The 22,924-nt window shown below is 36.1% G+C and overlaps 2 protein-coding genes and 1 pseudogene across 9 annotated transcripts in view; 2 read left to right on the forward strand and 1 right to left on the reverse strand.

Annotated features, from left to right (window-relative positions):
- obsl1a (obscurin like cytoskeletal adaptor 1a) overlaps positions 1 to 8,982 on the reverse strand; it is a 48,539-nt gene extending 39,557 nt beyond the window's left edge. The window contains exon 1 of the mRNA XM_051896818.1: positions 7,769 to 8,982. The gene's annotated coding sequence lies outside the window, so the exon portion shown is untranslated. The remainder of the gene's footprint in view (positions 1 to 7,768) is intronic.
- On the forward strand, positions 2,522 to 20,853 carry LOC127514216 (ribonuclease inhibitor-like). Of its 8 annotated transcripts, none has more exons than XM_051896823.1 (8): positions 2,530 to 2,785; positions 10,766 to 11,034; positions 11,432 to 11,476; positions 11,701 to 13,519; positions 16,667 to 16,840; positions 18,185 to 18,358; positions 19,205 to 19,378; positions 20,370 to 20,853. In XM_051896823.1, the coding sequence occupies exons 2-8, from the start codon at positions 10,776 to 10,778 to the stop codon at positions 20,560 to 20,562; spliced, it is 2,838 nt and encodes a 945-aa protein (XP_051752783.1). In that variant the 5' UTR covers positions 2,530 to 2,785; positions 10,766 to 10,775; the 3' UTR covers positions 20,563 to 20,853. The 8 variants fall into 8 exon arrangements, 5 of the variants coding, with proteins under 5 accessions (XP_051752785.1, XP_051752783.1, XP_051752780.1 ...); XM_051896820.1 differs by having other exon boundaries at positions 2,536 to 2,785; positions 11,698 to 13,519; XR_007930586.1 differs by lacking the exons at positions 16,667 to 16,840; positions 18,185 to 18,358; positions 19,205 to 19,378; positions 20,370 to 20,853 and adding exons at positions 14,686 to 14,930; positions 15,063 to 15,090; positions 15,365 to 15,612 and having other exon boundaries at positions 2,524 to 2,785; positions 11,698 to 13,519.
- LOC127514849 (uncharacterized) lies at positions 20,601 to 22,868 on the forward strand (annotated as a pseudogene).
- The last annotated feature ends 56 nt before the right edge of the window (positions 22,869 to 22,924 follow it).

Genomic DNA, 22,924 nt, shown 5'->3' on the forward strand with positions numbered 1-22,924 from the left:
AGCTCAAAATGTCCACCCTCAAACTCTTGTTGCAACGTGGCAACGTGATCTCATGAGAAAACGTATGTATTTTCACGTAAATTGTGGTTCTACCACACGTACATTTACTTACGTTTTCATACACACAAAAACGTACAACATTGACGTATTTATAGCACTAAAACGTAAAAATACTTACGTATTAACAGCAAAAAAACGTAAATCATGTAACGTAAAGTGTGAATGTATATGAATTCCCATGTATTAATATTAAATATCGTGGCTTTAATGATTTAACAATGTTTTTAGTCGAATTTATTGAAAGCAGTTTACTCATCTACTTAATATGAAATAACATTTCTGTTCGTGACTTGTGCTACATAATGTTAAACAAGACTACAATTTGAAACCTTATAAATAAAATAACTGTAATTCTTTAACCATTTTGTAATATTTAGTTTGTTTGCTGTGCGACACAGAAGGCGTTTTCTCCTATGCAGCGACTGACAATACAACCATAAGATACACCAAAGCACAACATAAATTCACAAATCACATCCATTTTATTTGTTCGCTGTACTCCAAATCTTTAGAATCCATATGTTTGTAAGGAACAGATCCAAATTCAGCCCTTCATCCATCGATCTTCATTCTCAGCAACAGCGACCGTCACAGTCAAAGCTCGCGCTCGTTATGATTCAAATTTGAAAGTAGCGCCACCCTCGAGAAGCGTTACGACATGGTTTACGGCACTGATATCAAACGCTCATTGGTTCTCACCTGCTTCGTCACAGATTGCGACATGCCGTGTTTCAGTGGATTGACATTTGAAATGAGTGCGCGCCTTCATGGAGAGAAGCCGGATTTATCATATTTTCATGGATTAGTAAATTAAATTCTGCTCTGTACTCTATAAAAAACTATTACCGCCAGAGAAGACTGTGACTGGAACTCATCATCACACAACTACTTTTGGTACCACTTTTGACATTTTCGCAAAAAATAAATTATTGTGATTACGCTTGTTTGTCTGTCATTCTTTTATTTATAACAGTATTTAGTTTAAAGAAATGGTTATGGGTAGGTGTAGGATTAGTGGCTCAAAATATCGTATTTTCACTAAAATTGTCATTTTCCTACACATTTCTGTTCTTTATGTTTTATTCTTTTAACATTCTGTATAAAATGGGTAGGTTTAGGTTCGGGATGGGGTTTAGGGATCTTACATTTATCTACAAAACGATAAAAGGGAAATTATACATATATCTTTATGACATGAAAGATTCGTAAATATTTTACGTTTTTTCGCTGTAAAAACGTAAGCATTTTAACGTTTTAGTGCCATAATTACGTCGATATTGTACGTTTTAGCACCTCTCTAAACGTACAAAAATGTACGTTTTGTGTCTTTGAAAGTTACGTATTAATACCTACGTATTAACAATGAGACCAGGCTGTGAGCCTGCAAGGGTGAAGTCACAGCAGTACAACACCAGTCATTTGATTATTTATTATTGTATATCTTTATTGTCCACCGAGGTGGAAAATTGTCTTTGGCTCACCAGCAAGTCAAGTCAAGTCACCTTTATTTATATAGCGCTTTTTACAATGTAGATTGTGTCAAAGCAGCTTTACATTGATATCTGGTACATTGTTTGACTGCACAGCAGCTCTTAAAGAATAGTGTCAATGCAGGCAGATCAAAAGCACTGTTGAATATCAGCACATAAAAATAGCTATACAAGTAGCGTTAAAAACAACAAAAACAGAACAAAAAACAGACAAATTTACATTTCATAAAAATTACAATTCATGCCGCTGTCATTTAATTTATCAAACACTTGCAGAATTGAGAATTTTGATAGCATTTGGAATGAATGATTATAAAAAATTTTTTTTAAAAAGACACTGAAATGTTTTTATATTTAAATTTTTGAAAAATAGCTTTGCATTGTGCAAAATTATTACAAATTAGTATTGATAGTTTGGAATCTTTTTCTGTTGATATATGTCTCCTCATTTACAATTTGAGCAATGATGTGAACACGAGTTTATCAACGGCTCCAACAACTCCAGGGAAGCCCACAGTCAACATAAAAGTGTCTTGCTTTCGCTAGCATGGTTTGATGGTCAGTTGGAAAATCAAAGAACTGCCATAGAGTAGTGGCCAAATGTGACGTCCAGCCATAGGAAAATCGACATCTTCAACCTTAATTCAAATATTTTAAAAATGTGTTAAAAGATGTAAGCATTTTGTGTAGCTGTGCTTGAAGCCAATTGTTTCATGTGTGATAATGAAATGAAACATGAAATTGTGCAGACATTATTTTTGGCCAGGCTGTCATACAAAGAAATTATGAACACATGCAAAAGCAAGAGGGCAATGAAATATTAAAAACTGACAATTATGTGTGTGTGTGTGTGTGTGTGTGTGTGTTTGTCTGAATGACATAAGTGTATGGGTTTTTGTGCTACAGGAACCAGTTTTTGTGTTTAAGCAATCAAGAAAAACTGTAATATGTAAAAATGTTTTTGTGAGGGTTATGCTAGGGGCGTCCACGAAGAAGACGAGGAAAAACTAACTAGAGAACTAAGGCAGGCAAAACAGGAAGAGAAAACAGAATGGATGTTTCTCTCTCATAGATTCTTCTCATGTCGTTTGACTCTTGAAAAAACAGTTCTACAGAGAAACACCCACAGTTCTTCATGAAAATGAAAGTGAAAGGGTAATCAGTACTTTTTGTTGATCAAGGTGCCGCGTCAGAAGAGGACAAATAAACAACTACAAATATTGTCATCATTCAAGGTAAGTTAGTAAATATTTTAAGTTACTGACCTTTATCAAATTTTATGCATCTGAAACGAGGCTCTGAGTGTTAGATTACAGTCTTTACTGTGACATCCACTGAATAAAGCTTCTAGATCACCTCATTTTCAAAACTCATAACTTTTAAAACCGTTTTATAAAAGATGTTTTGTGAGGTGAACAATCGGCACACTTTATTTCCACAGTATACAGTGTCACAGCCTAGGTCTTTGACACCAAAGCAGTTAAAAAGCAATGTTTCTCAACTAAACTTACAGTGCTTCCCAAACATAGACTTTACTTGGAGACATATTTATGTTTTTGATTATTTTTATCCTCTTATACTTTTGTATCCGCACAAGATAATGAAATCATTCGCGATCGATTAACTAGTGGAGAATCTCCACTGGCCCTACGCGTTTTGTATCTGCTCGTTCTGTGCGCGATGAATACGAGACGCGGTGAATATTTCACAAAGAGCGCTGCATGTTGCAAAGTTACAAGGCGGCGCTGTTGCGCGTTCTACACTTCTTCTTCTTCTTCTTCTTCTTTTTTTTTTTTTTTTTTTTCAAAACATGGGTGAGAGTTTCTCCACTTACAACAATGAATATGTTATTTAGCAAGTAGGAAAACAATATTCACAATGTCTGATGTTGAATTATTTAAACCATCAATGTAAAACAGAACATGGTAAATGCTAAATACAGACATTTTTAAGGTTAGCCAGTCTCTAACATCACTCCATAACCGGCTTGAAATGGAACAGGTAAAAAATAAATGTTCTAGAGATTCATCAGAAAAATCACAAAAAGCACACCCCGCCTTGTCAAATTTAAATCACTTATGAAGAAAATTGGAAACAGGATAAATTTTGTGACAAATTTTAAAATGTGTTTCTTTGACGTTAGGAGGAATTGGCCATTTAACATACTTAGAAAATGCCTTTCCCAACAATTCAGAATAGTTTTATTATTATTATCATGAAACAATTTGGATTTAAAAGCATCTGTGGCAGCCTTATTATTAAAATTTTTATCTAGTAGTTTGTAACGACCAATTAATAAATTCGGCAATACAGGAGTGACATTCGAGTAAGTCAAAGTATTCTGGATTAGGTGGATCAAGGCTAAAGGAATAGCTTTACAAATTCTTTGATACTCTCTAAGAGTACAGATTATATTAGATCGTTCCACAAAACTGTTACGAGTCAGTAAAACACCTTTACTATCCATCAAGTCAGTCACAAAGACAATTTCTTTGTCAAACCAATCAACTTTAAATATTGATTTTCTGTTTACAAGTATTGCTCTATTATTCCACAGAACCGAACTGTGTGGAGTAAAGTTGTGTGTGAATATCATTTTCCAAAACAATAGTATTTGACTATGAAATATTGACAACGCAAGTGGAATCTTATTAATATCGAAATCACATCTTAACAAAAAATCTAAACCAACAAGCTTTCCAAAAATAGCCCTGGGTATGTGAAACCACATAGAGTTGGAGAAAGCAAAAAAAGTTCTTAACCAGTTAATTCTGAATGATCCTATCAAGGCTTCAAAATCCAAGGCTTTTAAACCGCCATTTTTATATTTTTTAACTATCGGGGCTCTTTTTAAATAGTGCATTTATTCCTCCATAAAAATTGAAATAAAACTTGGTTGGCCTTCCTAATATTAATGTTCGAAATAAACAAGGAGTGACATGGATGTATTAACTTCGACACATCTTCAGCTTTAGATAAGATAACTCTTACTAACACTGTGAGATCTCTGATCAGACAGTGACAGCGATCTTTTTTCATATCAGCGACACGTTTCTCAAAGTTAACCTCCTCAATCTTACGAACATCCTTAGATATTGTTAAACCCAAATATTTAACCTCATTCTGGACATTTATTGAGGCAAAAGAATTCTCAGGACAAGAGTGGATAGGTAACAAAACACATTTTTTAATATTGAGAGACAAACCAGAGGCATCAGAAAAGGTTTTAATTAATTTTAGTGCAATATCAACCATACCTTTATCTTTTAAAAAGATTGCAGTATCGTCTGCAAATTGGCTAATCTTAAATTCCTTTCCAAAATCTTAATGCCTTGCAAATTAAGATTATTGACAATAGCCAAAGTGAGCATCTGAGTAGTTACACTGTAAAAAATTAATGTGATTTTAATGGTAAAATATTGTAAAAACGCTCCAGTACTATATACAGGGAAAAACTGTAAAAGCTATTACCAGACATTTTATGTAATTTTCACAGTAAAATGCTGTAAATTTTACAATTTTTAGAAGTAAAAAAGAACAAATCAATGTATAATTTACAGTCAAAATCTGTAAACTGATATTCCCACAATTCCCTGTGTGACACTCCACATTTGAAAGTATTTTGTTTAAATAATCATGTTTCTTAATAGTTTTTGTTATCAGTTATGTACATTAGAGTTTTATGTTACTTCTTCTGTTGTTTAATGAATGTTTATTGCATTACTTAAATGTTGTGGGTTACCATGATGGTGTTTTGCGTTTGCGTGAATCACTCTGTGCACCCTCTTTACATTAGTCTATATTTCAGCTCGTGGAAAAGCTATTTGTGATGAACTCTGATTCTTCATGTAGTTTTGTCATTTACCACCTGCATTATAATGATGGTTGTCAGTATATGTTAAAGTTACAAAACAGATTTTAATAGTAGTGTGCATTGTTTTATTGCATTGAATTTATTGGTTTACATTCAAATTTTCTTGTTTGTAAATTACAGTTTTATACTGTAAAATTTACAGTTTGTTCTGTAAATGTGTTTACAGTTTTTTTGTATTTTTTACAAAATTATTCTGGCAACCGCAGCTGCCAAAATTATTTTGTAAAAACTACAGAATTTTTTTATAGTGTAGAATAAATAATTTTGGAGATATGGGACATCCTTGATGAATTCCTCTAGACATTTTAAAGCTAGGAGTAATTTCAGATCCCAAAGAACTAGATATGTCTGAATATAACATTTTGATTATGTTGCAGAATTTAATACCAAAACCCATACTTTTTATTGTTTCAATAATAAAACCATGCTCTAACGAATCAAAAGCCTTATAAAAATCAAGGAATAATATTAGACTCTCTTTTTTTATTACATGACTGTAGTCCAACATATCAAGAATCAGTCTTGTATGAAAATGTATATTCCTTCCCTTTATAAAGGCAGATTGACATTCACAAATAACCTTTGACAAGGTGACTGGCATATACAAGAGCTAGTAATTTGTAATCCGTACATAAAAGGGTTATCGGTCTCCAATTATCAATAGAAAGTAAATCTTTGTTGGTCTTTGGGATCAATGTAATGAGACCACGCTTCATTGTGGGAGAGAGATTTTGTTTTAAAATACACTCACTAAGGGCTTCGAATAAAAGCTGATGGATATCCTTCCAAAAAAAACCATAGAAATCGACCGTTAAGCCATCTAAGCCAGGTGATTTGCCCTTGGCCATTTGATTAATAGCTTTATCCAGCTCCTCAATTATTAAATCATCCTCCATAGTATTTTTAAAGTCATCCTTATTTAATTCAATCCAACCTTGAATTGCTTGAAAAAAGGATTTGCAGCTTACCTCAGAGTATTTGGAACTATATAAGTTATTATAAAAATCTCTAACTTCCTTGTTGATTAGACTTAAATCTTCAGTAACCATACCATTGATGTTTAATTTAGAAATTTTCTTTTTTGTTTGCCTTTGTTTCTCAAGATTAAAAAAGTAGGAAGACTTTTTTTTTTTCACCCTCCTCTATCCATCGAGCCCTAGACCGAATAAAAGCACCACAAGCTTTATCTAGGAATAAAGTATCTAGTTGACAACACAGCTTTAGAGGATAGCCTATTAATATTAGTAACAATTTCTTTTTGTTTGACCCGCTTTTGCTGAGAAGAGTGTTTTCCCCTTTTAACTGCTACTTCTTTAACTTTAAAATTTAAACCACTCCCATTTATTAAGTGGAGAAGAATCTAAAGACATCACCTCATTAAGGAGATTTTTAACTTCTTCACAGAACTCTTTACTAACTAAAAGTTACTATTGAATTTCCAAACTGTGTTTTGAGGTCGCTTGTTCTTAATTATGGTAAGGATTAAAGTCACTGAGCAATGATCAGTCAGGGGAGCTGACGAGATTTCACATTTAGAGATATTATCAATCCAGTTAAATGGAATAAGCCAGTATTCCAACCTTGAGCACTGGCCATTGTTAGACGCGTTGAACCATGTGTATTTTCTCCATGAACCATGTGTATTAACTCCAGGATTCTTAAATCTCCAACAATCAATCAAATTTATATTTGAAACCATATTATTGAAAATGTCATCAAAGGTGTGATGGAGCCCTCTGGGGGGAAGACGGTCAACTGCGTTATCGGGGACCAAACTAAAATCACCCCCTATAATAACTTCATCCGTTAAATACGTCATCTTCCATTGGTTGATCTTAACACATAGGTCAGCATAAAATAATTTGTTAAGGGCTTTACAATTATAACCGTAAACACAAATTAAAATGAATTTAACACCGTCAATCTCCACAGTAACCATTAACCAATGACCATTCATGTCACTTTTATGGTCAATAATTGAGCCTTGGAACCTAAAAAAACAAAATCATAACCCCAGCTGAATGAGATGTACCATGGCTGAAATAGTCCCCCCACTGAAGTTTCCAAAAACGTGTGTCCTCACATTCAAAATGAGTTTCTTGCAAAAAAAAAAAAAAAACAGTTCACCTTCTGCTCCTTACAATAAAGAAAAATTGCCTTACGTTTGACGTTATTTTTCAGTCACCTTACATTTAACGATAACAAGGATAGCATAAAAAAAGTCTATTTATGCACAGACAAATACAAAATTAACAAAGAGTATGTGCAGGAATGAGAAATCTTACTAGCCACACAAAAAAACCCGTGGTAATTTGTAATAGCCCTATAACAAGTAAAAACATACCTTAGAACAGTACCATTAATGCAAACAAAAAAGTCAGTCTGGGTCCACCTAGCCTTCCTTCAGGTACGCACGCTTCCCCCTCCGACGGGCCTCCTGAACCAAGGGCCACAGTTTAGCATGGGCTAGTCTGTCCTCCTTGGAGAAATCTTCCTTGAAGCTGATGTGAAGATCTTTACAGACTCTAGCATCCTTGGATTTTCTCCAGACTTCATCCCGCAACATGCCTTTCCAAACTGAATGATGACAAATCTGGAGACGTCGTTTGAAGTGGCGGCACTCTCTCTCTTGCCAAGCCTGTGCACGGTATCCACGGTGTCACGCAGCGTCTCCACCGACATAGGGATAATCCGGGTCAGAATCCCGATGACCGCCTCCCGGTCATTCTCGTCATCTTTTTCAGGCAAGCCGATCAACTTTAGATTCCACCTTCTCTTATATTGAGTGTGTTCTTCACACGCGCTCTTCAGAATTGCATTCTCTTTTTTAAGATGCTCTACTTGGGATTGCAGTTCTGATATGTCTTTCTTATCGATATGTCTTTCTTTCTATCTTGTCGATGGCTAATGAATTGGCCCCAATCAGTTTTTCAAAGCGTACAAAACGCTGAGTTTGGTCATCCATTTTTTGAGTTAGCTCGTGTACCGCCTGGAGAATCGCGTTTACCGTGTCTTCTTTGGCATGATCGTTTGGAACTATGTCATCTTTAACAAGGTCGTCTTGTGTCTTACTTCTTTTATTTTATTTTTAATTTTTTATCGGCGTGTGGTCCCAGTTAACCTTGTTATCTTTGGACATGGCCTCGTTATCGTTAGCTTTAGCCTGGTCCACTTCAATCTCCACAATCATGTCTTCCTCGCACGCTTCATGAAAAGCACTCAAGTTGTAAACATGGTCCGACATCATTGTTAGTAGATAAAATATGGCTATTACAATCAAACTGGATTAATTACTTGGCTAATTTTAAGTTTTGATTTGGAGCCTGCTAAAAACACCACCTCTCACTCCGCCATCTTAGGACCTCTCCCGTTCTACACTTCTACAGGTTTGCGCAACGCTTCTGCTTCAAAGTGATTCTCAATCAATGAAAAACGCAGATATATGCCAAACGATTGCTAATGAACTCAAGTTGATGAATTATGACAATTTCTACTTTATGGCCTTTATATAATACGTTTTAGACGGTTGTAAGAATCAGAAGGATCAGCCCGTATTGTGTAGACATTTCAAAATAAGAGTCCTGGTTTATTTCGTGCTTGTATATAATTAAAGGCCCACTGAAGAGGGTTGGCACGCGTAGCATTATTCAATGTGTTGACGTAATTTCAACTGAAACAGGAAGACAGGGCGATGTATCAAACAGCCCCGCCCCTTTTTTTAAATAACCAATAGCGTTTCATTAATGTCACAGCTCGGCCAGAGCGTTAGACTCTGTAAAACATCAGTTTCCTTCTAATCTCTAACCGTTTCTCCTCATAATATCCTTTATATCGCGTATATACAGCATTCTGTGCAGAATTCAAATAGGCCCGATACCTTTTGTGGTCTGTGCCGACCCACACATATGATCCGCTCTGTGCTCTCATGTCTCTGGACCAGAGCAGACTGTGTTCGCGTTGCGGCGGTTCATGTGACACTAACGCGAAAACGGACTTCATTCGTGTCAATGGAAAGCATATTTACACTGTCTGAATCGTTCCCTATTCTCTATATAGTGCACTATGTGCCATTCACCATGTAAAAACTAGTAAATGTGTGAACAAGTGACCAAATTCAGCCGCAGCTTTAGCGTCTGTAAGAGTGTAGGAGGAGGCAGGACTTCAGATTCTAGAGAGCATTTGATTGGATGTCATGAAAAATGACAAATGATGTCATGAAAATCCGTGATCCATTTTAACAGAAGTGAGAGACTGTAAGTTTTGAATGCTTATATCTCTTAAATGTGAATTTTGTCAGCTTATTCATAAACTTAAGGATAACATATTCATAATAAAAGCTAAAAAAAACTTACGTTTTGATTTCAGGGGGACTTTAAAAGTCACACGCTAAGTTTTTTTTTTTCCTTCTTCTGGGCATTATTGGTATTTTGGTTACACAATAAATTGTATTTAATTTGCTTTACATTTAATTCATAGTAAATTATTGTAGTCTCCCCCACAGGACGAAAAGACTAAGAACATTATTTGACCCTTATATTATTCATTATATAAATTTTACTAGTAAATTCTATGTCCCATTCACTGAGAGAGACACTATATGACATAGCAAGGAGAACATAGGAAAAGTATAACCATTAAATGCTGTAATTTTGCATGATTTAAAATGCATAATAATGCATAATATTAGTATGTAAATAAATGTAATAGTACGCTATGTAATTAAAATTAATTTCAATAAATAAAAATACTGTTAAAAATCACACATTATTTGTTGTTTGTCACATGTAGTAGACCATTTTTGTTCCGTGGGTATAGGAGGATTTTTTACCACCGCAATATTTCAAACCTGTGGGAAGCACTGACTTATTTTACTTTACATCCTATTCTCTACTCATGAATACACAGACTGATTCAGCATTACAACCTTTATTTAATTATACAGATTCATTTTGATAATGAGAATTTATTCATTTTTTGGCAGTTAAAAAACAGATAATGGTGTGTGTGTGTGTGTCTGTGTGTGTCTGTGTGTGTCTGTGTGTGTCTGTGTGTGTCTGTGTGTGTGTGTGTGTGTGTGTGTGTGTGTGTGTGTGTGTGTGTGTGTGTGTGAAATAATCAATTAATGAGCACAGAATCTTAAACTGAATAACAACCTGAAGAATTATTTTTAGACCTTAAGTTAAAAAAAAATGTGTGTGTGTATATATATATATATATATATATATATATAAATAGTTCTGATCACAGAGCCATTTCATTACGCACATTTGCACATTCTGCATAGATCTCTGATATAAAAGTGCAACTATTAGTAGACTTTCATTTCTCTTTGTTCCAACAGTCCATGTAGGATGATGGCAACTGTTTTAGAGCTGCTTCAAGATATTCTAGATGACCTGGAAAAAGACAATCTGAAGAAATTTAGGAGTCGCTTAAAACAAGATGGACCTATTGGAGCTGGTAAACTGGAGGATGCTGGTGTCATTGATATAGTGGATATAATGATGGATAGTTTTGGAGCAGAAGAAGCTGTGAAGATCACACTGAACATCCTGAGGAAGATGAACTGGAACCAGCTGGCTGAAGAGTTACAGAACAAGTACACTGCAGGTAATAAATGAAAAATGAAAGAATAGAGAACAAGAGATAGCAAAGATTCATAGAAATGTATATTCAGAATTTTTTTTTTTTTTTTAAGAAAATTCTTATTTTCACCAAGGTTGCATTTATTTTATCAAAAATAGTTACAACTGTTTTCTTTTTCCATCTTTTTAAAAATGATTTTTCCTATGTCATCACAGGAAAAGTTTCACAGCTGAATTTTCAGCATCATTACTCCAGTCTTCAGTGTCACATGATCCTTCAGAAATCATTCAAATATGCTGATTTAGTTAATAGTATAATAGTTATTAATGAAGTGCTTAATGAAGTGTTGAAACACGATGCAGTGCCTTTTTCGGGATACTTTGATGAACATAAAGTCTCATTCTTTTGTCTCTCTTCACAGTGCAAACATCATTAAAGCCAGCTAAGAAATGCACACGAAAACAAGGTAAATTAACCTTACACACATCCAGTGGGACAGAAATTATTTTAGCATGTTTGATGTATATTGATCTTAGTACAGAACTGCTTTCAGTACTATGAATTTAAATACGATATGTTTTACCAGTTGATTTTAATGATAATCATGCTAACATGAAAAGTCATAGTGTTTAATTTTCTAGTGTTGTTTTGTTCACGCCTTTCCCTGTTTATTTATATTTTTCATAGCAGATGATTTCTGGCTTCAAGAATTCTTGAAAACTCACAAAATGAACATGAAGGAGAAAGTAGAACATGTTTTTGAGTGTAAAAAGGAAAATGAAGCACATCTTAAGGATGTTTTCACAGAACTCTTCATTATGGAGGGGGATCTTAAAGAAGTCAATCAAGAACATGAGATTATGCAGATTGATAAAGCCATTAAACCCCGTAAATCACAGAACAGGCCAATCAAATGCAATGATGTATTTAGTCTGAAAAAAAATAAGAAAAAGATTGTCCTCACCAAAGGCATCGCTGGCATTGGAAAAACTGTCTCAGTGCACAAGTTCATTCTGGACTGGGCAGAAGGAGAAGCCAATCAGGATATAGACTGTGTTTTCCTGCTTCCATTCCGAAAGATTAACTGCATTAAAGACAGAAAGATCAGTCTGCATGAGTTTCTAAAGAGATTTAATCCTGAACTGGAGGACCTGGAAACAGCAAAGATGTGTAATAAGATATATAAATGTAAGATTGCTTTTATCTTTGATGGACTGGATGAGAGTCGACTGACTTTGGATTTTGACAGTGGAATGGTGACGAGTGTTGAGGAGCGATCATCTGTAGATGAATTGTTTACAAGTCTGGTGAATGGGACTCTGCTTCCATCAGCTCACGTCTGGGTGACCTCACGACCAGCAGCAGCCAATCAGATCCCTCCTGAGTATGTAGGGTTGTTCACAGAGGTGCGAGGATTCACTGACCAGCAGAAGGAAGAATATTTCAGAAAGAGAATCAAAGATGAGACTCAGGCCTCCAGAATGATCTCACACATTAAGAAATCTCGTAGTCTCTACATCATGTGTTACATTCCAGTGTTCTGTTGGATCACAGCCACTGTTCTTCAGGACATTCCCATTGGGAACAATGCAGAGAACATAAACACAACACTCACTGAAATGTACATCCACTTCCTGCTGATACAGATGAACATGAAGAGCCAGAAGTGTGACAGAAAAACAGAAAGGATCCATACCAAGCTCTTAGAGTCCAATAAAACAATCATTTTGAACTTAGCCATGCTAGCGTTTGAACAGCTGAAGAAAGAAAACATAGTGTTCTATGAGGAAGATCTGAAAGCGTGTGGTATTGATGTGAGTGAAGACATTGAGTCCACAGGAATGCTCACTGAGATCTTTCAGCAAGAAGCTGTGATTCACGAGATGAAGGTCTTCTGCTTCGTGCATCTGAGTGTTCAAGAGTTCCTCGCTGCAGTGCACGTGTTCCTCTGCTACCTGGACAAGAAAATGGAGGAGATTCAGTTTTTTTTTGAAGAAACACAAAATGAGGTCAGGCCTGACCACATTGACAAGCCAGACAAAAATATTGCTTTACATGATTTACTAAAGAAGGCTGTTGAGAAAGCAATGCAAAGTCAGAAAGGACATTTAGACCTATTTTTACGGTTTCTTCTGGGCATTTCACTGGAATCGAATCAGAGGCTGCTCAGAGGCCTGTTCTCTCACACTGAAGACAGCAAAGACAGTATCACAGAAATAACCAAACACATTACAGAACAATTACAAAACCATGACATATCACCTGAAACTTCAGTCAACTTGTTCTACTGCTTACTGGAGCTCAATGACAATTCATTATATATAGAAATCCAAAAATACTTAAGATCATCTCCAGAAAGAAGAATTTCGTCTTCCATGTGCTCGTTGATAGCTTACGTATTGCTGGTGTCAGAGGAGGTGCTGGATGAGCTCGACCTGACTATGTACTATACTACATCTGGAGATTACATGAGTCTCCTGCCAGCTGTGAGATGCTGCAGAAAAGCAAAGTAAGTAACTTGTTGACAGCTGTTTAATCAAAGTGTTTAACTCTGAAAATACATTTTTGCATCTTCTTCAGCGATGAACATCTGAACACCAACTTTCATTAATGTAGAAACACAATCCACCACCTCTCATTTTGATACATTAACTCATTAACTCCACTATGTGATCCGAGAGTTAAATGAAAACCACAAAAACATGCAAAAACAGGTATAGTTAAAGAAGTTTTCCAAATCTCCTCTCTCTCCCCTCCCTAAAAAATGGTTTAGTCCAATGGTTATTAATTATTTCAGCTCAGTCAGCAGCAAACAGCAGAGAGACCGAATAAAATTGCAAGTTCCACCCCAGCTACCCAGCAAACACACAACGCCAGGGAGATGTTCAGATCATGTCTTTATAACGTCCGTAAGTTCAGACCCAGTTTTGTACGTCTGCTGGATGTGCAATACAGGTTCAATATCTGAATGTCTTAGTAGAACTCCTTTTGGATGTCTGTGGACCACCAAAACAGGTTCAATACTTAAACGTCTGACTTGGACCCCTGTTGGACATCTGTGGATGTGCAAAACTGATTGAATATCTGAACGTCTGACTAGGACCCCTTATGGATGTCTGTGGACGTGCAAAACTAGGTCAATATCTGAACGTCTGAATAGGGACCCTTATGGATGTCTGTGGATGTGCAAAACTGGTTCAATATCTGAACGTCTCAATAGGGACCCTTGTGGATGTCTGTGGACATGCAAAACTGGTTCAATATCTGATCGTCTGAATAGGGACCCTCTTGGACGTAGATATGCAGTTCAATATTTGAACGTCTGACTAGGAGTTTTCTTGGACATCTACAAGACGTGCAAAACAGGTTCAGGAAATCGACATAAGAGCTTTTTTATACAAATGAGACAAGCAGTTCTATGTGTCCTGAGTCAAAAGATGTAAATATCACATGTATTTTTGTGAGAAACTTTATTTAGGTGTTTAAATAATTGTATATGAATAAAAAAATAATGACGGTACCAAAATACAACCTGGCCAAAATCACCTATGGAATGTTCTTTTGTGTCACTTTTTAATATAATTTTCCAATAAGACATACAGAAAGCATAACATCAGCGTGTGATTTACAAAGCCTTTGATCAGTTTAAACGTGCACTCTTGCGTTATGACGCAGGGATGTAAACGTGATGATGCAAGCAATCACAAAGACGGAAGATATTACCAAAGACTGAAGATACTGCCACCGCGATAGATCCTCTATGTAATGTATTTAATTCTGCTGTACGTTGAGGACATTTGAAAAAGCCTACACAGGATGGGACCCTATATAGGAACAGCCTTCGACACAGCCATTTCCAATTCAACCCGCAATTCAAATCTCTAATCATCTGCCAGACACGGACAAGTGCAAAGGAAATGGTAAGCATTATAAATTTACTTTTATTCGTCGGTTTGCCATACAAATTTTTAATTTTACTAAAGATTTATATTGTTATGTGTTATGAAGTTTTTGAATGACCCTTTTTGTAATTTTATAATTCCCTTTTGCAGTATACAGTATACTAGTATACAGTCTGAGGTAAATTTAAATTGATCTCTTTCAGTTATTTATTTATTTAAGTTTGTCACTTAACACGTAACATCACAATAATATATTTCATATTTTCTAAGCTTTATCTGGTGTTCCTGGTGCTCAAGCGAGCCTGTGAAAGGCCGCCTAAAAATATAATTCATGAAATACTAAATTTCAGTCTGGTGTAATTTTCTGAACATATGTTCACCACTGGGGCTGAAATGAGTATTGTAAAGTTATATTTGTATTCATAATCATTTATATTTGAATTGTGTTTCAGGGCAGTTCGTGAAAACAGAGGATTAAGACAGATGTTGTGACAACCTTGACAAAAATCAGTTCTATTTCCACCTGCCAGACTCTCTATTAACACTGACCTAACTAAACCAAACTGTTTGTCGTTATCCTCTGTATTTTGAGTTGTTTCTTTTATATTCATGATTTTCTGACAAACACACACTGTCTGTGAGTTACTGTGCAATTACAAATGGAAATTACATTGAAATAAACATGTTTCAATTTAATGCATCCTGAGAGTGTTTATTTTGTCCAGAAACGGTATAAACGACGTCCAAATGAGACCTTATAAGACGTTGAAAATATTTGAGGCTGCTCCGAGAACAGTTGAAGTTAGAAAAAGTTACAGTGGAAGTGAGACTGACTGAAAATATCAAGGAAACCTGGGTACCAGTGACATCATGAAAAGGAAAGGGAGGCCAGGAAAATTGTTTAATCAGTCTGTCAAAAGGTTCTTTAACAAGACAGTTACTTCACAGTGCTGTTACATCTCTGTACACCGGTATAAAGTACACCGGACATTCCGCGAGAATGTCATGAAAGCTTCACGTTGCTCATTAGAATATGCTTTGTCGAACGCAAAGTCGACTCTCATACAGGCGCTGGTTGGCGGACAGTTGGTCGGAAGCGAAAAGATGAATAGCCTAAACCATGAGAAAATTTCTGGGTGTACTGTATTTTCTTTTAATGGGATTCCTTCTTAAGATTCATCAGTTGAGAAACAAGTAAGTGAAACAGCGCGCAGGTGCATTTGTCTGCTGTCTGCGTCTGACCACACGTTTGAACAGCACCACTGCCACTCTGATTAAAATGCCCAGCAAAATGTCTGAATAGTCAAAAACTAGAAAAATATTGTCTGGTATGTGTTGCTTAATGTTAAGGAGTTTGTCTCTGGTAAAAAAAAGAAATATATAAAAAAAGAATGACTAAACACAGAACAAACAAACAAAAGCAACAGAAGAATTGGAGAGCTCTGTACCGTGGCTGCCATTCACAGCGCTATCTTGTACATTACATGCAGAGTAAAGTATCGTGTTTTTATTGATTTTGGAGAGTAAAATCTGTATTTACTAAAATGGATTTACTAAACAGTGTTTTTATAGACATACGTTTTAAAGTTATTTTCACTTGACTGTCACTTCAGTTCTAGCATACATGAAAATATTTTTTTCTAGAAAGTTTGAATGTTCACAGATGACATGATATAACTCATCAGTCTTACTACAAACACTTTCTACAAGATAAAACACAGTATATGTCTTGGACAAATGTCCTGTTTTTACAGACTCATCTCAAGTTCTCTCATTGATACCAGCTGTGAAATGGTGACTTTGGCCTTGCAGATACCAAACTCACCCCTGATAGAGCTGGACTTGAGTCACAATATCCCGATGGACTCAGGAGTAAAGCTGCTTTCTGATGGCCTGAAGAGCCCAAACTGTCAGCTAAAGATACTGAGGTTTGAGATTCATTCAATCTTTATACAACACCCACCTCAGTATTTCAGTCATTAAAAACATTGGGACTTTCTAAAACGCTTAACATGAAAATGCTTAACAAAGACAATGCTTAACAAAGACAGTGATTTTAATGTATCAAATTCAGTATACACTGTATTGATGATGCATAATATATACAGGCAAGCAGATGAACCCAGAATTTTAATATAATGTCCTAAATTGCATGTTAATTATTTTTCTTTATAATGGTTTCTTATGGGAAAACAATTTACATGAAACTTTGCATGTTGCGTTCATATTCTGGGTGCATCTATCTGCCTGTAAATAGTATATTTTATTAATAAGATGTATACTAAATTTGGTCATCCAATATCACTGTAAGCAAGATGATGATGAAGTCAAAGAAGCATGTATTGAAATAGGGATGTTTTCTCCCCATTATGTCCATGCGTGTGAGATGGCATGCCAAATCTTGCTGTGCGTTTTTAAAATAAACAAATCAAAGTATTAGTATTGTATGGTATTTTTTATTTCTATTTCTATTAATATTTTATTTAATTAAATTATTATATTACATATGACATATCTTTGCAACATTGCACATATTGAACACAGACAACATGGACAAGCATAGTAGCCTTTGGCCTGGTTTCACAGACAGGGCTTAGCCTATGCTAGGATTAGGCCTTAGTTCAGTTAGGGCATTTAAGTACTTTTATAAACGCATCTTGAGAAAAAAACTTTGGCACAGTTAAAACAGCACAAACATTAAGCCTTGTCTGTGAAACTATGGGGTTTGTCTTTGGTTATGCACATAAATGGTCAAATATACACAGATATATGTCAAAATGCCTGCCTTGGTGAGTATTCGCATAAACACCTATTTTCCAGTGTTCTTTCTTTTTTTCAAAATTAAGGAAAGTAATCACTAATAATAGATAAAATATTTGACAGTAAATTATTGGTTTTGAGTGCAGTACTTCTAGTAACAACAAAAAAATAAAAATAAAAAGTTAGTTTTTAATTTATATAGGACTATGTTTAATTCTGAGGGATTGAGAGATATTGATCTTTCATCAATGTCTTAACTGCATTCCCTTACTGAATTTCCAATTAAGATATTTAAGATATTTGGCTAAATGATTTCAAGAAAAAAAGTTTTTCATTGCTGCACTAGAGGCCTGTCTCTCTCTGCTTTCGTGCTGCAGCTGCACAGTTTAATCACTATTTTGTCACACTTATGGAGCAATTGGAGTATGGTTAAGTACAGAAACAATGAATTTGTTACTTTACACCACTGTTCATGAATGTATAATTATTCCATTTTTTATTATTCTGTTCAGATTGGCAGACTGTTATCTCACTGGTCAGTGCTGTGAAACTGTGGCATCAGTTCTACAATCATCAAACTCTCGTTTGATAGAGCTGGACATGAGTGAAAATAACCTGCAGGATTCAGGAGTGAAGCTGCTCTCTGATGGACTGAAGAGCCCAAACTGTCAGCTGCAGATACTGAGGTTTGAGATTCATTCATTCAGTATACCCGCCCGCTCCCGCAGGATTCTGTCCCACTCCCGCCCGCAACATCCATGTTTTGTCCCGATCCCGCCCGCAAAACTCCGCATAAAAGTAGCTTATATAGATTTTTGTCCGTACATCCATGAAATATTAAGTTATGTGTCGTCACAACATCCCAGAATAAACGCTTCTGATAAAATATTTGTTATTAAAGCATCAACATTCACAAACCACAGTTAGTTTTAACCGAAAACTAAGCTGCTGCATGTATGCATGGTTTGGTATGGCAGAATGCGTGCAAAAAGCGCTCCCTTTAATGACTAAAGAGCTGACATCTCAGTTCATTGCGATATCACAAAGCTCTGTTATAACACAATGAATAAATGAACAATGAACACGCCACACTCTGTTGCGTTGGGTCCCACGGATCCCGTGGGAGTGCAGGTCTCTAATTCAGTAGTCAAATCCATAAAGCATCTGCTAGTACAATTTAGAACAGCAAAACTGTAAACCAACTTCTTGTGGCTTATTGCTTTAGTATATGATATGTGTGTATCAAGATTCATTCCCTCACTGATAAATGAGAGGATGAAAATCAAAGACTAAGACTGTTTTATGAGATTGTGTTTTGATGTTAATATTTTTTCATCATTACTGCTTCATAAGTTTTCATCATTACTGCTTTATCTGCTAAATGACTGTAGAAATAACTTTGCTGACAATCAGAATTCTCCTTTACTTTTAAAAGAACAAGTATCTTTAAAAAATGATACAAGGTACATCCCAATTTTGTCAATAAATAAAGAATGAATGTGTAATTATTAGTTTTTTATTGTTCTATTCAGATTATTAGAGTGTAAACTCACTGGTCAGTGCTGTGAAATTGTGGCATCAGTTCTACAACTATCCAACTCTCATCTGATAAAGCTGGACATGAGTTTTAATGACCTGCAGGATTCAGGAGTGAAGCTGCTCTCTGATGGATTGAAGAGCCCAAACTGTCAGCTGGAGATGCTGAGGTTTGAGATTCATTCATTCAGTAGTCAAATCCATAAAGCATCTGCTAGTTCAATTTAGAACAGCAAAACTGTAAACCACAACTTCTTGTGGCTTATTGCTTTAGTATATGATGTGTGTATCAAGATTCATTCCCTTACTGATAAATGAGAGGCTGAAAATCAAAGACTAAGACTATTTTATGTTTTATGCGATTGTGTTTTGATGTTAATATTTTTCATCATTACTGCTTCATAAGTTTTCATCATTACTACTTTATTACTACTCTGATGGGCTGAAGAGCCCAAACTGTCAGCAGGAGATACTGGGGTTTGAAATGTATTCATTCTGTATATTGAAGCATTATAAATTGAATACATATTTAATGTTTAGTAGATTCTTTGACGTGTGCATTTTGTATATGTATGTATAAGAGTCACTGTCTAAAAGAAAAGAAGAACATTGGGTTACACTTTAATTAAGGTGACGTAGTTACATTGTACATTAATATTAATTAACTACATGTACTTACAATAGAGTTACGGTTAGGGTTTGATTTAGGTTTAGTTACATTTAATTGTGTATAATTTACTGTTACTACTATGGTAAATACATGTAGTAACGTGTAACTATGTCACCTTAAAATAAACTGTTACTGAATACTGTTGAATAGAAAACAGTGTGTCGAGTGTCATCATCAAAGTTTAAGGTGCTGCTGATGAAGCATTTCCTTTACTCAGAACCTAAAATGCAAACTTACTCAAACATGGCTGTTTCCTTCAGGAGATACAAATCTATTTGGTTATGATCCTCAGTATCTGGTAGATGGCTGTATAGATCAACTGGTGATCAGGACCATATTCTCCTTACAGCAGAACTTATAGTTTATAAAATGAGAGATATTCAACTCTTATCAGTTTATATTAAATGGATGTGTAATTATTCAAAAGATTTAACAAGCTTCTGTTGTGAGTTGTAATGTCTCAGATATCTTCATTGTTTCTGTGTTTGTAGATTATTGGACTGTAATGTAACAGATGAAGGCTGTGGTTATCTGGCTTCAGCTCTGCGTTCAGACCCCTCACAACTGAGAGAGCTTGATCTGAGCTTTAATTGCCTGGTAAAATCAGGATTCAAGGTGCTCTCTGATCTACTGAATGATCCAAACTGCTCGCTGAACAAACTGGAACTGGATACTGACATTTGAACCGAGGAGCTTGTGCCTAGCATAAATGGGCATGCGAGATGAAGCCTCGATTTGAGGCTTGTGTTGGTAACATAGAAATCATGTGACAAATGGCAAACGAAGCCTCACTTTCTGTACAATCATGTACGCAATTCACTTTGCATGTTGGAATGTTCAAACCCCCAGATCTTACTTTATGAGTAGGTTTTCATTCAGACTTATTACATTACATTTTTAAATATCCAGTTATACAAGTAAAATGAAGAATACAAATTATTTCAGGAAAATAAAATATTTGCCATATGCAATTCATATATGTGTACATTTATTCCTCTGTTACATCATATTGATAGTCATACTGGCATTATATTGCATGCCACACATTAGAGGCAGTGCAATCATAACTACCTGCGTATTTTACCCATGTCATCTAGTACATTACTTTCAATTTCTATTGGTCTCTGGAACTGTCAATCTGCTGTAAACAAAGCAGACTTCATTACATCTACTGCTACTCATTCAGGTCTCCATCTCATGGCTCTGACTGAGACATGGATCAAACCAGAGGACACTGCCACACCGGCAGCCCTCTCCTCTAATTTCACTTTCTCTCACACCCCACGCCAGATTGGGAGGGGTGGTGGTACTGGTCTGCTTATGTCCAATGAACGGAAGTTCAATCCTTTACCCTGCTAAAATCCATATTGTAGGGCTTTATCGTCCCCCAGGTCAGCTAAGTAACTTCTTGGAGGAGTTAGATGTGTTACTCTCATCCTTCCCTGAGGATGGTACTCCTCTGCTAGTACTTGGAGATTTCAACATCCATTTAGACAAACCTCAGGCTACTGACTTCCACACTCTGCTTGCCTCGTTTGATCTCAAGCGAGTGTCTACTACAGCTACCCACAAATCAGGTAACCAATTGGACATCATCTACACATGTTGCTGCTCCACTGATAATACACTGGTTACTCCACTACACACCTCAGACCATTTCCTCATCACTTTTAATTTCAACCTGACCCCTAACTCAACACACTGTAGCGTCTGGATAGACCCGGCTAGTCAATCAACTTTGGACATTTCAGAATGCTTTTAGCCTCCTGAACTGTGCATGTAAATCACGAATCGGCTCCGGCAAGTCCGGGACCAATTGCCCCATTGGCACCTTTGTTACCCCAGTAAAGAAAAACAGAACACATTCTCACCAGCTCCAGAGACTTCAAAGAGTCACCCTGGTGGGACTAAAGGACATATGGTCACAGACACTGGCCACAACCCCAATACACACACACATACAGACACTCACAAACACGCATGGAGATTGTGAATGTACATTTATCCTCCAAATAGGACTGTGCCAATATGTACCCGTCGCTGTATTTAAAGGTGCATGTGTTTATCTCTAGTATATAAGCTTAGCTATGACTCTAGTTGTATTAGTTTTCTTCTAAACGATAAAACTCAAGTATAAACTGTATCTCACCTTTTATGTCTTTGCCATCTGACAAGTTTGGTCTCATTGTAAAGCTTTCGTTATGCTCTAATTGAAAATGTATGTCACATGACTGTAAAATGCATTCTTCTATTTTTAATGGTACTTTGAAGAAAATGTACTCAGATCGGACACTTCGTAAACCATGCAAATTAGGTCATAAATGGAGACAAAGAAAGAGTTTGCCCGCCGAAATCGCACCCTCATCATTGGCTGATGTATCCCAGGAGGCGTTCTGGCCTGTTGTCCTTAAAACACAACGACACGCATCTCTCATTGTCTCTCGATTGTCTCTCGCCACTTAACACACGTCTCTCCCGGACGTCTCGGCGACCGCGCTTCCATCACGCGCCCCCTCTCTTCGGGACGACCATCTTTTGGCAACAAGTTTCTTTGTCAAACCCTCTTCATCCGTCGCCCTAAGTCTTCACTCTTCATCGCCTAGGAGACGGACTCTTTTTCTTTCTTTTCCGGTTATCTTACTCTTAAGTTAAACCCTTGTTTGAAAATCCCGCCGAAGAACACCTTCTCGGAAAAGGACCAATCGCTTCAGCCGCACGCACCGAAACTCCTGCAGAAACACGAAACGACCACAGCACCTGAACCTATGCAAGTATAGAACCATTCTTTCCAAAGCGTTTTAAGCTCGATGTGTAAGCTGAGTTTCCTTGCTGGCTCTCAAAGGTTTTAACTGTTAGTAAGTTGCCATTCCTTTGATCACCTCTGTTTTCTTGACTTTACTTTCGTTTTCCATATATGTGTATTGTTTGTGTATGTCTAGTAGTATAGTCTCTGTATCCGTAGTTTCATATATTAAATACATTATATTCATGCTCGATTGTTTTTTTTGCTCATGCAACAAACCCAGGTCACTTTAACGTTTCGATC

This window comes from Ctenopharyngodon idella, chromosome 6, assembly GCF_019924925.1.
Source record: "Ctenopharyngodon idella isolate HZGC_01 chromosome 6, HZGC01, whole genome shotgun sequence".
In the NCBI taxonomy this organism is placed as follows: Eukaryota; Metazoa; Chordata; class Actinopteri; order Cypriniformes; family Xenocyprididae; genus Ctenopharyngodon; species Ctenopharyngodon idella.